This window comes from Carassius gibelio, chromosome A2 (genome assembly GCF_023724105.1).
Source record: "Carassius gibelio isolate Cgi1373 ecotype wild population from Czech Republic chromosome A2, carGib1.2-hapl.c, whole genome shotgun sequence".
In the NCBI taxonomy this organism is placed as follows: domain Eukaryota; kingdom Metazoa; phylum Chordata; class Actinopteri; order Cypriniformes; family Cyprinidae; genus Carassius; species Carassius gibelio.
The window spans coordinates 26,536,800-26,552,319 of record NC_068372.1 but is presented as its reverse complement, the minus strand read 5'-3'; the positions used below and the strand labels follow the sequence as shown (position 1 = coordinate 26,552,319).

The 15,520-nt window shown below is 36.9% G+C and overlaps 1 protein-coding gene across 3 annotated transcripts in view; it reads right to left on the bottom strand.

Annotated features, from left to right (window-relative positions):
* Nucleotides 1-15,520, bottom strand: part of LOC127935138 (ephrin type-B receptor 1-like) — a 216,419-nt gene that overhangs the window by 100,417 nt on the left and 100,482 nt on the right. For all 3 annotated transcript variants that reach the window (XM_052532747.1, XM_052532753.1, XM_052532762.1), the window contains exon 3: nt 9,020-9,701. In XM_052532747.1, the coding sequence (XP_052388707.1) occupies nt 9,020-9,701 (682 nt within the window). The remainder of the gene's footprint in view (nt 1-9,019; nt 9,702-15,520) is intronic.

Below are 15,520 nucleotides of genomic sequence, written 5' to 3'. Positions count from 1 at the left end.
TGAATAAATAAGCAAACAAACAACAGACTATCAGCCAATCTACAAATCAGCGCTGTCAGAGACACAGTGGAGATAATAATATACACACACACTCCGCAGGCGTCTATATTTATGGGTTCCAACTGTCCTCTCCTCTTTCTTTCACTTTCACACACAAACACACATACACACACACACACACTCTACACTGAAAGAGCTCGGTTTATCACTCTTACAATCACACAGACCAGACCGGGGACTGTTTCTGTGCTAGTTCCTCATCATAATATTATTGTCTACATAGACAACTGCCTTCGTAAGAAGAAGAATAACAAAAATACAACCTCATGAACTCAAGAGACTGATTTGAAATCAATAGCTACTGCTTAGCGCTGAATAAATTCAATTCAACTTGTTTTGTAAGGCAATTTCTGCTTTACAAATCATTCCAAAGCAGCTTAACAAAGAATCCCCCAAAAAAGATGAAAAACCATCATGTCAGTCCAGTTTTATTTTCTTTAAAATAATATTGTACTGCAATTAGAGGCTGGATTAGATTTCTCTAAAGAAACAAGTTATTCTGAAAAAAAGAAAATAGCGGGTGATTTGTTCTGTGCTAAACACACAATTTCCACATCATTATTCAAGTCTTCACAGGATCCTTCAAAAATCATACAAAAACACTGATCTGGTGCTAAAAAAAAACTAACTGCCAACATTTCTTATTTTGTTGAATAGTTATGCGGCTTAATAAAAAGTATGTGTTTCTCTCAAAGAAATGAAAAATCTTCAACAACATCCTCCAACATTTAAATGGCAGTGTATGCAAAAAAAAAAAAAATAGACAAAATTAAACAAAATACTTAAAATTTGGCCGAATTAGGTCTTACAAGAAATCAAAATTCTGATGTCGACTGTTTGGAAAATGGAAGTGAGCAGGCCTATGATTCCTAAAAATGCTGTCTAGGTAGGGAGCTCACTAGTGTTTCCCAGACAGCAAGCAGTTTCGGCCCAGAACCGGCCCTCGTGAAGTCCATGCGGGCCAAATGCGGGCCGGTTCTGGGCCGAAACTGTCTGTGATGTAGAACGCTACCCCTGCACTGTGCTTACGTTAACCTGGTCAAAAAGCAGCTATGAAAGGTGACAGAGATGATTTGAAGTGATCGGTGGATTTTTCTGTCTCCACACACACAGAGAATGTTTTTTTTCTGGCCAGTGTTTTCAGCAGGTCAGTCAGCATTAAAGGGGGGGTGAAATGCTTGTTTTCACTCAATATCCTGTTAATCTTGAGTACCTATAGAGTAGTACTGCATCCTTCATAACTCCAAAAAGTCTTTAGTTTTATTATATTCATAAGAGAAAGATAGTCTGTACCGATTTTTTCCCGGAAAAACACGAGCGGCTGGAGGCGTGACGTGTGGGCGGAGCTAAAGAATCAGTGGACTCCATCCACTGGTCCCTTAATGCTGTTTTTTTTTTGGTAATCTGTGCAGGGTTGTCTTGCCCTGGCAACCAAAAACACACATCTTTTGTGACTTTTCGCGACGCTCTCGCTCTGATCAGTGAAATGTCTGTGCTCAGCCTCGCTATATGGGAGCGCGTGCTCTTCCGGCAGAAGTGCCTCAGGACCCATATAAGGAAATTCCGCTCCATCTAACGTCACACAGAGCCATACTCGAAAAAAACTTTCCGAAACTTGTGACAAACCGGAAGGAGTATTTTGGGAACAAAAATACTCCTTCAAACGTACAAATTAATTTTTGAAACTTTGTCCATGTTTAGCATGGGAATCCAACTTTTTAACAGTGTAAAAAACTCAGTATGCATGAAATAGCATTTCACCCCCTCACAATCACCACATAAAAAAAGAGCAAAGATTCGGTCTAGGTTGACTTTTTTTTTGTTGTAGTCAGTCATTTCACACATGCATTCGTTCAAAATAACACACAGCAACTGCAGTTTATTCCTCAACAACATGCCAAAATCAGGGGGAAAAAGCTTCTTATTTGGGTCAGAACCAAAGTGTGCAGCAGTGAACTAGCAGTCGATCAATCACTGGCCTGTGTGCTGAGCAGTTTGATTGATTAGGAAACAGATTTTCACCTGCATGTTTCTGGCTCTGGGCCTCGTACAGGCCTCTGGTGCTGGTGTAGGCTTTCCAAACCATTATCCTGACCAGAGCAATGACTGACCCACGCTTACTGCTGACCTGATTGGCCGCTGAAGCAGAAGAACCCAGAAGAACATGTGGCTTTGTCAAAATAACTGAAGTTAATATCAATACATTAAACAGAAGCAACATGTCAGAACAACATAATGAATGAACGATAAACAGACAGACAGTTAAATAGATATAATGATATAACAGAAAGACATAACCAGTCCAGTCAGATAGAAATGAAGATCACATCTCCTCATCAAGTTGCACAATTTTAGAACAAACCTCCTCCAGTCTTCATTACGAGTGATGCTGTCTTATCAAACACTAATAAACTGAGTGTTTGTGGAAGTGGGCGTTCAGAATCTCATGAACCCATGATTTCACAGCAGCTGAAAGCTCAAAGGTTCCACTTTAAAGTGTCTGTTAAAAGGCATCCAGTGTTCTCCCAGAACCCACGGCCAGAGTTGATCCTCCCTCAACATGAAGACAAAAAGCTCTCTTTCATCATAGCATAGCTAGCGAAGTGCTCTTCTTCTGTTTTTAAAGCTTTGTGTACATGGTGTAAACACCAAGATCACAGAGATGGAGCCGTGGCACTTCTGAGCGCCAGCGCTGAGAGGAGGGGGATTGTTTGCGCTCTTCAAATGTGTAATTAACCAGCTTTAAAACACACTCACTTTTCAAACCGTACGTCCTCGATGACTTTTGAGAGAGCAGTGGGAAAACGAGAGACAAACAGAAAGACAGAGAGACAGAGAGAGAGAGACGGATAAACAGAGGTCACATAGCCACTGCAAAGTTTTGAAAGTGAAAGCATATATCTAAAGGAGTAAATCTGCAGACTTACTGTTCTGTGAAAAAATACAAATAAATGAAAGCAAAATTTTAATTTACAACAACAACAAAAAAAAAACAATACCAAATTTAATAAAACCTAAACCAAAATGTAAAATTAATCTTATAAATACAAAAGCCAATTCAAAATGATTATACTGTACTGTTATATTATAAAATACTGTAAATGCATAATAACAATAATAATAATATCACTAATTATGCTATATATATATATATATATGATAAGAAAGAAAGAAAGAAAGAAAGAGAGAGAGAGAGAGAGAGAGAGAGAGAGAAAGAAAGAAAGATCTAATTTTAGTTGCGGCATTCGGCAAGTCCAAAATACTACAAAATACAAAATAATATTATACTGCAATTACAGGTGGGATTAGATTTCTCTAAAGACAGGTTATTTTGAAAAACGAAATAGTGGGTGATTTGTTCTGTGATAAACACAAAATTAACAATCACAAAGTATGTCAGTGAAATATGAATTTATCATTGCTTTTAGAGATTAGAGACGTCTTCAAATTCAGAAAATTAGAACCAAAAAGCCTTGCTGTCCAGATATCCTTCCTTGTTTGCTTTGCAAATTTGGCAGCCGGCGTCATAAAACCATCAAGTCCATAAATCTGCATAATCAACACAGGGCCCCCATCTGCTAGCACTTGTTTTGGTCATTTCGAGAGATATTTGAGAGGGGAAGAGGTTTCTTCTCTCCGGGAAAAGCGTGGCGGATTATTTCAGTGGAACAGAGGTTGGAATGCACCATCTGAAAGATGTAAACAATCTTCAGCTCCTGTAGATCAGTGGGATCTTCCAGATATCATGAGCTGTTTGTTAGACATAATGTATCAGTGTGTGTAGGGGTGTTTCTGTCCCCGATGACTAGCATGTGTGTGTTGTTTATGGGTGTTTTAATAGAGCTCTGCTGTGTTTGGCTATGCTTGATTGTGTGTTGTATATAGAGCAGTAGATGTGAGTTTATGTTATGTTGAGAGTGCTTTTCAATTGCCTTTTGTCTGTGTATATATAAAGCTGCAAGTGCCTGCATGCATGTTTTGTGTGTTTATTTGTCGGTTTAAAGTGCCCCTATTATGCCGTTTCCAATATTGCCTTTCATGCAGTGTGTAATGTAGCGGACTACGATCTGCAAAGTTGTAAAGCTGAAAGTGCACAATAAATAAAGTTATTGTCTCCCAAATTAAAGAATCAACTATGTACTGTACAGCTGAAACGAGTCGTTAGTGGCTACACAGCACAGAGTAACACATTTGCATAATGCACACCTGTGTTCTACGTTAGCCATCCGCGATCAACTTGACCATGCCCATAAACGCATAACTCTACTGACAACTGCTTCTCTGATCTCGGGGGGCTCAACACGGGATTCACTAAACAGCAGCTTGCTGCTGAAAGATGGATCAGGATCCTGTTTATTTGGACCAGCTGGCTCCACCGAATCACAACCTGTAAGTATGATAAATAATAGATGTTTATATTTTCTATAGAGCGCTCAAAAAACATAACTATTAAAATAGGCATATTGTGTCCGACACGCGCTGTACGCCGTAGACCAATCACAACAGACTAGGCCATCTGACCAATCAGAGCAGAGCAGGCTCACGGAAAGGAGGGGTTTAGATGGACTGAATCTTTGAACTGCTTCGAATGAATCGTTTGAGAATCGCTGGAAAATGAGGTGATATTAAATGAATATTTTCCAAAAACGAAAGCATTTTTTGACCTCGCATGCATCTAATCCTATTGTAGGAGACTTCCAAAATAATATTAGGAACTGTAAAAATGGCATAATAGGGGCACTTTAATTTGAATGCAGAGTTGTAAATTTATAGCTTTATAGTCTATAGTTACATAGCAAAGTTGTGAAATTAATTTATGCAAATAATTATGCAAGTAATTAAAATATCAAATACATGATATAAGATAAATGCAAATATATTACAGCAAAAAAATGCATACTTTTTATGCATTTTAAACAAATGAATACTTTTATCCAGTAAGGATGCATAACATTTTCAAAATGTCCACGTTGTTAATAATATGAAATGCTTCTTGAGCAGCAAATCATAATATTAAAATTTCTGAAGGATCATGTGACACTGATTTTTTTTTTTTTTAATCAAACAATTGGAGTTTTTGTGTTCATTAGAGACATTACATATCTAATGTTTCATTCACTTATCTTTAAAAAATATTACAGACCCCAAATTTTACACAAATTAGTGTATATCAATTAACAACAAACAGTGCTTCATTTTCGGATACAATAGGTGTATTTAACAGGAGCATTCAAGAAATATACAAATAAAATACTACATGAACTGATTCCTAAAGCAACTGTATTACATTTCTTCAGTTAAGAGCAGGGATTAATATTCTCTTTGTGTTTTGTTGTTTTATTAACATTAAATAGATCACCCAAAAATTAAAATTCTGTCAGCTCTCTGTAAATTCTGTCATAGTGTTTTATTTTATACCACCATTTACTCACTCAAAAGTGGTTTTAAACCTGCATGAGTTTCTTTCTTCTTCTGAACATAAATGCTATTTTGAGAAACGTGGAAAACCATCCAAAAGACTAAAACCAATATTTGCATAAAATACATGGACAGAAAAGCATCTTATATCTATAAGTTTTCATATTTGTCTACTCCAATATTAGTTTTAATATATAGCATTAGTATTTATTAGTCTATATCTGTGTGTATTTGTGTATATCTGTATGTCTGTACACAGAGTGAGAGTTTGTATAAAGCTCTGTGAATGTATTTGTATTTGCATATAAAGCTGTGTGTGTGTGTGTGTGTGTATGTGTGTGTGTGTGTGTGTGTGTGTTTGTATAGAGCTGTCCACTTTCTCCAGATGTGTTGGTCCAGACAGCTCTTGTGGTGAGTGTATCTCTGTTCAGTTCTGCAGCCTGTGAGGGGTCGTCCGACCTCTCACCCCTCTGTCAGAGTGGTCAAGACGCACACCCGCAGAATACAGAGCCAAATCTGCATCCCAGAACAGTCTCAGCTCAACCCAGCCCTGACCGATCCATTTTTACTGCAGAATCCAAGCTGATCTGAGTGCAGTGGCTAATGGAGGAGGTTATTTTATTAATATGCTGATTTTACTCTGGGTGACAGCCATCATCTCTCACCCTGAGGGTGAGATCTAATCCGACTCTAAAACAGATATGTGGACATACAGTACTTATAGACACACAGTGATTATTCAGACTCCCTCTGAGCAGGTCAAAATAACAAACCCAGCTGTGCATTAGACAGACAGAGTGAATAAGATAAACTGGGTGACAGAGAGAAAAAAAGGCAGAATGCGAGAAAATTTCCTGGTGTTACACTGACTGTGTTCAAAATAGTAAACTAGCATACCACTCATACTATTTTCGCAGTAACTATTACAAAGTATGCAAATTATCTAAATGCATAGATAACCTGGATGAGCAATGCAATACCCACCGAGTTATTAGGTCATGTTACAATTTTCTATAAATCTTTGAAAATCAAAATCTGGATTTGAATTTTTAATGTTATCATAACCCAAATATGCTATGTGAAAGTTTGAAAAAAATTATATATATATATATATATATATATATATATATATATATATATATATATATATATATATATATATATATATATATATACATACATACATAATAAACAAAATAAAAAAGCTAAATATAAATTTTTTACTTCTAATATCAGCTGGACACTGCTCACTAAATTAAATATGAGGTACTAATGAGGTAATTTGACAAGCTTAATTCATGTCACAACTAGCACACCATTGTTCACTTTATATTAAGTAGGCATCATACACTGTATTTTGTGCAGCACGCAGTAAGTATGCAACAATCCCTTCCAATTCACAATGCTGCTCAGACTTCCTTTGAGAGGCATGTATAAAAGCTCATACACCTTCATTAACCCAAAAGACCAATTACTCTAATCAACATCTAATCACTCTCTCCAGGTCCAAATCGACCAATGAAAGCAGAGGGGGGTGGGAAGGTTTGGAACCAGACGGCCATCAACGAAAGACTAATGAGCATAAAAAAAAATACTTATAACCCCAGGTTGCCTGCACTGGAAAATTCAACCCTGGGGAATTTATGGAAACTTTATAAGAATGCAATGTGTGTGTGCCTGTTCAAACTGCAATATATTACCCCATCAAAAGCCTTTATGGGAACTCACAGATCAAAGCAGCAGTAATTAGTGGTGACTTGCTGTGTGCAAAATCGTTAATCCGCTAACACACTGGCTTTTAAAAACCACGGCCATCTCTAGCTGACAGACTTTATACCAGACGCTAACACCCGGCAAAACCTCAACCATCTTTAATCTTCAAAGTTTATGACAACTTTATCACCTCTTCCAGATCACAGAGCATTCCAGAAGACATCTGACACCACGTCTTCAAACGGCTCAACATGACACGCTTTCAGCGACACATTTTCATCATTTTTCTGTCACTTCTAGCAATGTTGGTATGTTTTTGTCCATTTAAAGGTATATTGTTACTTTAACTTCAATTGATGCTTTAATAAGTTCAGTTAAATAGTTCATATTAGCTGAAATGATAGTTCAATTAAGTTAAAATGGATGTTTTCCTTGCATGCACATTTCAAGACCCAGGTACATGTAATGTACTGTAATTTGAAGGGAAATACTACCAATCCAAGTATAATTAATGTTCAATATAAAATGTTTATATATATATATATATATATATATATATATATATATATATATATATATATATATATATAAAGTGGTGATTTATAAATGCATACAAACAGAACCATAATTGTTATACATAAAAATAATAATTATAAATAAATAATAATAAAATTAAAAATAACATTGGGGTCAAAATGAAGACAAAAACCTATTTGCTGCTCAAATTGCATTTGGTTTGGACACTGTAAAATTCATTTCAAGTTTGCAAAGGCCAATTTTTGAGGACTACATGCATCATGACCATCTCTGGTTGATAAGAAGACCTTGCCTGAGGATGCCAATGAACTCAACAAGGCCGCCACCCGTGCATGTGTGTATTTATGTGTAGAGGCACCTGTGGTCCTAAAAGTTGGCAGAGACAGATGGCTGTCAATCGATCTTATCATTTCTCACACACATGGTCCTGAGGGATCCAATATGGCACTGGCCTTGAGTGAAGGACAAATTGACCAATCACAGACCTTGGGACAACAATACAACCATTTGTGTGTCAGTGTCCACATGAAAATAGAGAGACTAAATACAGACAAAAAAAAATAAAAAATTGAAACTGTGTTTATGGGTCTGATTTGCCTACCAGCATAGCACAGCCTGAACATATATATTAAATCATAATATAATATTTATACTACTGGTTGACCAATATGCCACTTTTATCAACAAATTCATAAATGGTCCCATTTGAATTTAGCTACAACCTTTGCCTCACTTAAACCAACGTCAACAATCTTCAACACCACAATCTGCTACAACTCTATATGTCAGAATATGTCAACTCAAACTCAAAACCTGCTGCATGGAAATCAAAAAATAATAATAATAATAATAATAAAAAACACGTATCTGTGCATCTCACAGCTCAATTCACAGGAAGTTCATTCATCAAAGCAGAACCTTGCAGAACCTTCTTGAGCTAGAGCTCAGGAAAACAGATTAGCTTAGTCACTGGGTCACCAACAAATGTCGGGTTTTGGAAGCTTTTTTCCACACTTGTCTACTAGTCTAACCAGTCTTTGATCAATCTTCTAACTAGAATTTTTTTTGCTGGTAAATATCATGACTATGCCATACTGGTCCATGAGGTAAACCAGCTCCAAACCAGAATAAACCTCAAATAAAACAGAAATTCATACAGATTCAACAAAGAGGTAGTGAGAAAAGCTAAGCAAGACACCAGAGACTAAGATCCATTTAAAACACCTAAAATAAATTAGTAATCGTAGTTAAGTGAACCAAATATCAACACTATTGAAACCCAGTGTCTTACCTCGACAGACGTTCCCATTATCCGGCTCGAATCCCGCCTTGCAGGTGCAGCTCCCAATTGGAACCATCCAGTCCCCGTCACCATTACAGTACAACTTAATCGGCACGTCCACTTCCTCAGAATTTGGAATGCACATCCCTCGAGCAATCACCAGTGAGGTGCTCTCTGCCCCAGTCATGGTTTCTGGAAATATCGCAAAGTTCTGCACCACGCTCGGGCATTTCTTATAAAACACACGGACGGACAGCAGGGACATGCATGCACCATAGTCCTGGAATGCCAAATAAAAGCCGTTTTTTGACAATGGGCCGAAGCTCCGCACCTCCGTGTTCACTTTCATCAATCTACCACCAAAATCCACTTGCGAGAAGCTCTCGTCTGCCGCAATAGTGTCCACCTTCAAATACGGAGCCTCCATCCAGAACGCCGTACCCTTGGTGGCGATGACAGAGTCTGTCTCGTAGTAGTATAGGTTAAAGGTTTCCTTACAGGATCCAGGCACACGTGGGATGCTGCTGCAGTCTCGGACAGTGAAACGCATCTCCACGTAGATGCGCTGAGCACCACGACGTGCAATGAAGGTGGTGAGCAGCCAGTTGTTCTGGCTGGACTCAAAGACGTTGCACACCTGATACGTTCGGATGGTGTTGAGGTTTTCATCATAGCCGCTTACTTCCTCCCACTGGAAAAGAAAAACAATAGGAGGTTTAGCACAACAGAAGGAACAATGGCAGATGACAATACATTATTAAAATTACATAAGAACATTAAAGAAACTAAAATGGAATCTGATTGATTCTTTTAGGTGAACTGAATCACATAATTCTTGTCAATTTGTTAATACATTCTACACAGTAATGTTCATTTTAGCAGCCAGAGAATTTTCTGTGTTCAGGTCAATGGTGTGAAAAACCCTTTTTTCAACTTAAAATTGCAAGAGGTGCTCATTGAAGTTGAATAAGGATGAGAAATATCACTGATGGTCCATTTGATGCTATCGATGTGAAACCATGGCCTGAACTCAGACAGGTTTCTGCCTTTCATAAAATATTGATACAAATTGAGTTTCCTGAAACCTCTCCAAACCATATTTCCCACTCAAAAATCCATCTAAAAGCTTTTAAACACTACATCACTTTGAAACTTTTTTTTCTGTCTCTGAGATTATTGAAACCTTTGTGGTCTCTCTTTCCGAGTTTCAGATCACAAAATCTGTCTCGCTAATCACCTGAGGTGGGCGAGGAAGCCGCGGCCATCTGTTTCGGTCCAGACCAAGTGCAGCCAGCCACTTACATTACAATATTACCATATTATAAAATGTGATGCGTAACAAATTTGAGATTATGCACTATCGAATTACAATTAGAAGTAAGTGAAGCAGTATATGGCTGCCCTCCAGTAACCCTGGTAAAACAGCACCACTGGCAGATTGTGAAACAAGGCACAGGCAGAAAGAAAGAAAGAGAGTGCAGCCATGTTTGGACTGCTGCTGAAGACAATTCTTCTGATGGCCGTGGACAGTACATTTAAATGTTAAGTTACAAAAAGGGCCTGACAGCTTGATGCATTAAAACACAAAACCCTCAAATATGATGATGCCCTCATGAAAACCTTCCCTCCTAAAATATAAACCCATCAGCATATTTTCACACATAAAGGCCCATATTTACACTGTTTGAGGAAAAGCATAACATTATAAAATACTTATTATAATTTTTTATTTTTTTGCATTACTCTGTATTTAAGCCAAATTATTGAAAGAGCCACACAGATGGGAAATCAAAAATTACCTGTATTACAGTGTATGATGTAGCTGTCCATCAGTGTAAACAATGTGCAAAGTAATTAAACCAAAAAGTACACGATTTATAAAGTTATTGGCTTCTAAAGTAAGGAGTCAACTCTGAATCACTGAAACGAGTCGTTATAGATTTCAAATCTTTTGCCCATCTCTATGTACGTCACTAGGAACACTTTGCATAATAATCTCCGCCTACCGTCTTGGGAGTAACGGAACTCTGACCTGAAATATTCTGTGATAAAGTAATCCATATGAAAACAACGCAATGTCTGTTTTTCACGTCTCCCTTCATTATATCTGATGTGACCACGGCCCGCGCTGAACGCGCTATTCAGATTCAAACTGAAGCGCGCGGCTTGAATACACCCACACAGAAGAAAAAGCAGCGAGACTGTTCAAGTTTTTTATTTTACTGTTTGCTTCGCGGTGAGAGGAATAAGACATAATTCACCCCAAACAGATGCTCTTTTGAACAGCTTCGCGCGAACCGTTTGGGGATCTCTGAGAATTGAGGTAATTTTAAAATGATATTTTGACAAAATGACAATGTTTTTTAACCTTGGATGCATTTAAACCTATTGTACAGGACTTATAAACAGTGATAGGAAGCTTAGAATTTTAATCTTACTGGCTCTTGAAATATTGTGTGGAAAATACCGGTTTTGTGTGATTTACACAATAAATGCCATTGCAGCGTAGTTTTGCAGTTAAAATTTGACATCAAATTTGACATATATATATATATATATATATATATATATATATATATATATATATATATATATATACACAGTTCTTGGAGATTTTGCATTAAAACAAATTCATGCAAAAATTACAAAAACATTTTAAAAAGACACATATTATTTAAATTCCTTTTTAAATTGTCTATTTTTATTGTTTTTTTTTAAATGTTTTTTTATGTATTTATATAACATTTTTTATTGCACCAGTTTGAAAACCCCCTACCATAAGTGATCCTTATTAAAAATGTTAATTCGCTCTACAAAGAAAAGCCTGCCATCATTCTCTCGCTCTCATCTCATTTGTTCATCTAGACACAGAATATTTGAATCATAAATGTGAATGAGATTTGACAGCGGTGGTGGAGGGCAAGACTTCCAATGATTAATAACTTATAATAACTTTGGTATTTTCCTCGCAAATCCATCATGCGGCTTCAGAAGACTTATATAATATATTATTTTTAACGATAATATTGGCACTTTTTGAAGCTTGATGGCCCCAGGTCACTGTTGGTTGTCACTGCATGGAAAAGAGCAGCGTCAACATTTCAACCCAACATCTCCTTTTGGGTTCTACAGGAGAAAGACTATACTATTTAAACTATACACAGTAAATGATTAAAAATGTTCGTTTTTACCATAGTTGTCTAAACAGATACAATCCATGAAGCTAAAAGCCTGATGCTTTACTACTGATCTGATCTAAGTTCCTCAGTCCCAGCGGTGGACAGCTGTGAGGTCAAAGTAGGGTCATGTTGCCTGTGCCTGATCGCTTGCTGCTTGAACCGTTCAGTTCACTGTTAATGCTGGATAACAGGCACACCACCGCATGGCTCTGTGGTTTATCGGTGCCTTTTAACAGAGCAGGCTGACCGAATGAACCATCCAACGATATCCCAGAATTCCCTTGAGGTGGCACGGCCGTGGGAGAGGGAAACAAATAGGCCTACAAGGTTTGTGAGTGGACTCTTGAGGGCGGTAAAGTTATGGTATCCATACAGGAAGTGTGTGTGTGTGTGTACCTGTGTGGGAGCTGTTTGTTTAGTCTTAGTGTGTGTGGCCTCTGGAGGGTTACTCACTCACGGACCCTCACCAAATAACAGTCGGATCCAAGCAAACTTTGAAATGTAAGATTGTCGATCAAGATCTATGTATACCTTTGCTGTTTGTGTGCGTTATGAAAGCAGAAACGGAGAAAAGTGGAATTCAAGTAAATCTAATCTGAACAGTGATGGATCAGCATCTGTGTGGCAGCTTGAAAGCCAGGAGGGGAAAAAAAAAAAATCGATGCATGAAGTGTTGGCAAAAACAGTATAATCTCTACTTCCAGAACAATAAATAAATAAATAAATAAATAAATGTACGTGAGGCAAAGCAAAACACATTTGAAATAAATCACCCAAAAATGAGAAATCTGTCACCAATTACTCACACTCAAGCTGTTCCAAACCTGTATGAATTTCTTTTTTTCTGTTGAACACAAAAGACAATATTCTGAGGAATGTTTTTTTTTTTTTTTCAGCCACTGTTTGGTTACCAACATTCTTCAAAATATCTTCTTTTGAGTTAAAGGATTAGCTCATTTCCAGAATAAACATTTCCTGATAATTTACTCACCCCCGTATCATCCAAGATGTTCATTAGCTCTAAATGCACGTCTGCAAATTCACACATGACATAATCAAGGTGAAAGCTCATGTGCAGTTAGCTATTCGTCTGTGTGCTGCGGTTCAAAAAGGTAGGGTGAAAAACTCCATCTCATTTTCACCTCAAACTTCAAAATCATACGGCATCGTTGGTTCATCTTTTGCATTTGACTTTTTTTGCATGTTCATTTTCAGGGGTTGGTACTTCTGCCTGCGTCATGCGTGACCTTTCCAACTTGACCGCTTAATGTGTGAAGTTGAGCTAGTGCAAGACAAGCATTTGTGGTTCAAAAGTAAATTATAGATGGTTACGCTAGATAAGACCCTTATTCCTCGTCTGGGATCATGTAGAGCCCTTAGAAGCTGCAATGAAACTGCAATTTGAATGTTCAAACCATTGGCCACCACTGAAGTCTATGCAATTAAAATTAATATGGACTGGAATGCCATGAAAGCATCATAAAGTGTCCCATTCCTCTCACATGTACTATATTCATTTTTCTTTTGAACTCTTACTACAGATTTTTTTCAGGTTACAGACATCAAGTTGAGAACCATATCAGCCCAATAGATAAAATATAGAACAGATCATTCAATGAAAATATTCAGTTCAATAGAATGATTCTTTCAAGAATGATATTGGACGTCACTACCTCTCTCACAAACTCAGCAAGGGGAAGAGCTAGAACAGCTTACATTTCAGTCTGTTCCTCACACAAAGCTATTGAGAAGACTTGGAATATAGTGCATACTTTCATGATGCTTTTTATCATTTATGAACTTTGAAAGCTCCAGTTTCCATTTATTTTAATTGCGAGGAAAAGAGCAACCAGTTACATTATTCAAAATCTTTTTTTTTTTTGTTTTTTTTTTTATATTTGTGTGTGTGTGTTTTTTTTTTTTTTTTTTTTTTCTTGAGAAAAAGTGAGTCATAAGGGTTTGGAACAACATGAGAGTGAGTAAATGATGACAGAAATCTAATTTTGGGTGAACTATTCTTTTAATGTTACATTGAAAATTATTCAGCAGACTTGTGTTTAATTCAATAAAGCAGGGAACGCAAAGAACAAATAATAAAATAGCACTTATAAAAAGCGATCTGTAGCGGACTTGTTCATTCAAGCAAATCTACTTCACTAGAATTAATTCCACACTTCTAAAGTAATGCCTCTCGCACGATTTATATTTGTTAAATGAAGGATTACTGGGAGCAGACACCCGCGGGATGAATGTAACCTTCTACGCAGCATCACGATTCAAAAAATAATTTAGACAAAACAAGATAAAAAGGAGAAATACTGTCCATAACAGTGGTAGGTCAAAATATAGCACTCCAGAACAGTGTAATTTATTTTCTATTTCATGACATATCCGTCACGTTTTTTACATCAATTTCATATCTCCACGTTTAATTACATATACTCTTATTTTACCTCTTTTGATTGCATCAGACTGAATTGTTTTTTTCGGGTAATTCAAAGAGACAGTGACTGTCACACACCAGGGAAACAATCCCACCCTCTTTTTTATGCTTTTCATCTTAAAAAAAGACAACATGAAATAGAAATTGACCATTTCTGTTTCCTTAATATTCATTTTTATTCTTACTGTGCAGTGCCGATCCTAGACTTTTGGGGGCCCTACGCAAAACTGTGTCGGAGGCGGGGAGCAGTGGAGTGGTGTATGAGTGGTTATGAACGAAAGAATGAAACGCATTTGTAAGTGTTCACTCCGTCTTTGGATCACGCTCTCGGAAAGCACTTGAGAAACTTTGTCTAATGCGGCTCGTTCCACTTTCAACTCATTTTTTTTTTTTTTGTCTCGCGCAAGACTGTACGACAATCACATTACATGATTTGACAGGTTTTTATGAAGAAAGAGCGATAGCGCACCGGATTAAAAAAAATATAATAATCATTCATGTTTTCATAACCATGGGCCAAATTAAAAAACTAAACTAAAATTACATCATCTATGAGAGCAAGGGGGCCCCCTAGTGTTTCGGGGGCCATACACAGCTTGTGTATTTTGCGTATAGGGAGGATCGCCTCTGTTACTGTACATCATTTTTCACATATTTAAAGAGCAAGAGAGAGAGAAAAAAAAATTTTATACTATTGCCTAATCAAGAAAAAAAAATATAAAATAGATTATTATATATATTTTTTATTGATTTGATTATGCAGTATTATGAAAAGCATAATTAATTATGCCATCTCACTCTCTCACTGTTTAAATGTAATATATAAAGACATTCATTTATACATTATATTATAAATGTAAATGCATGTTGTCTTTAAACACACTGCCA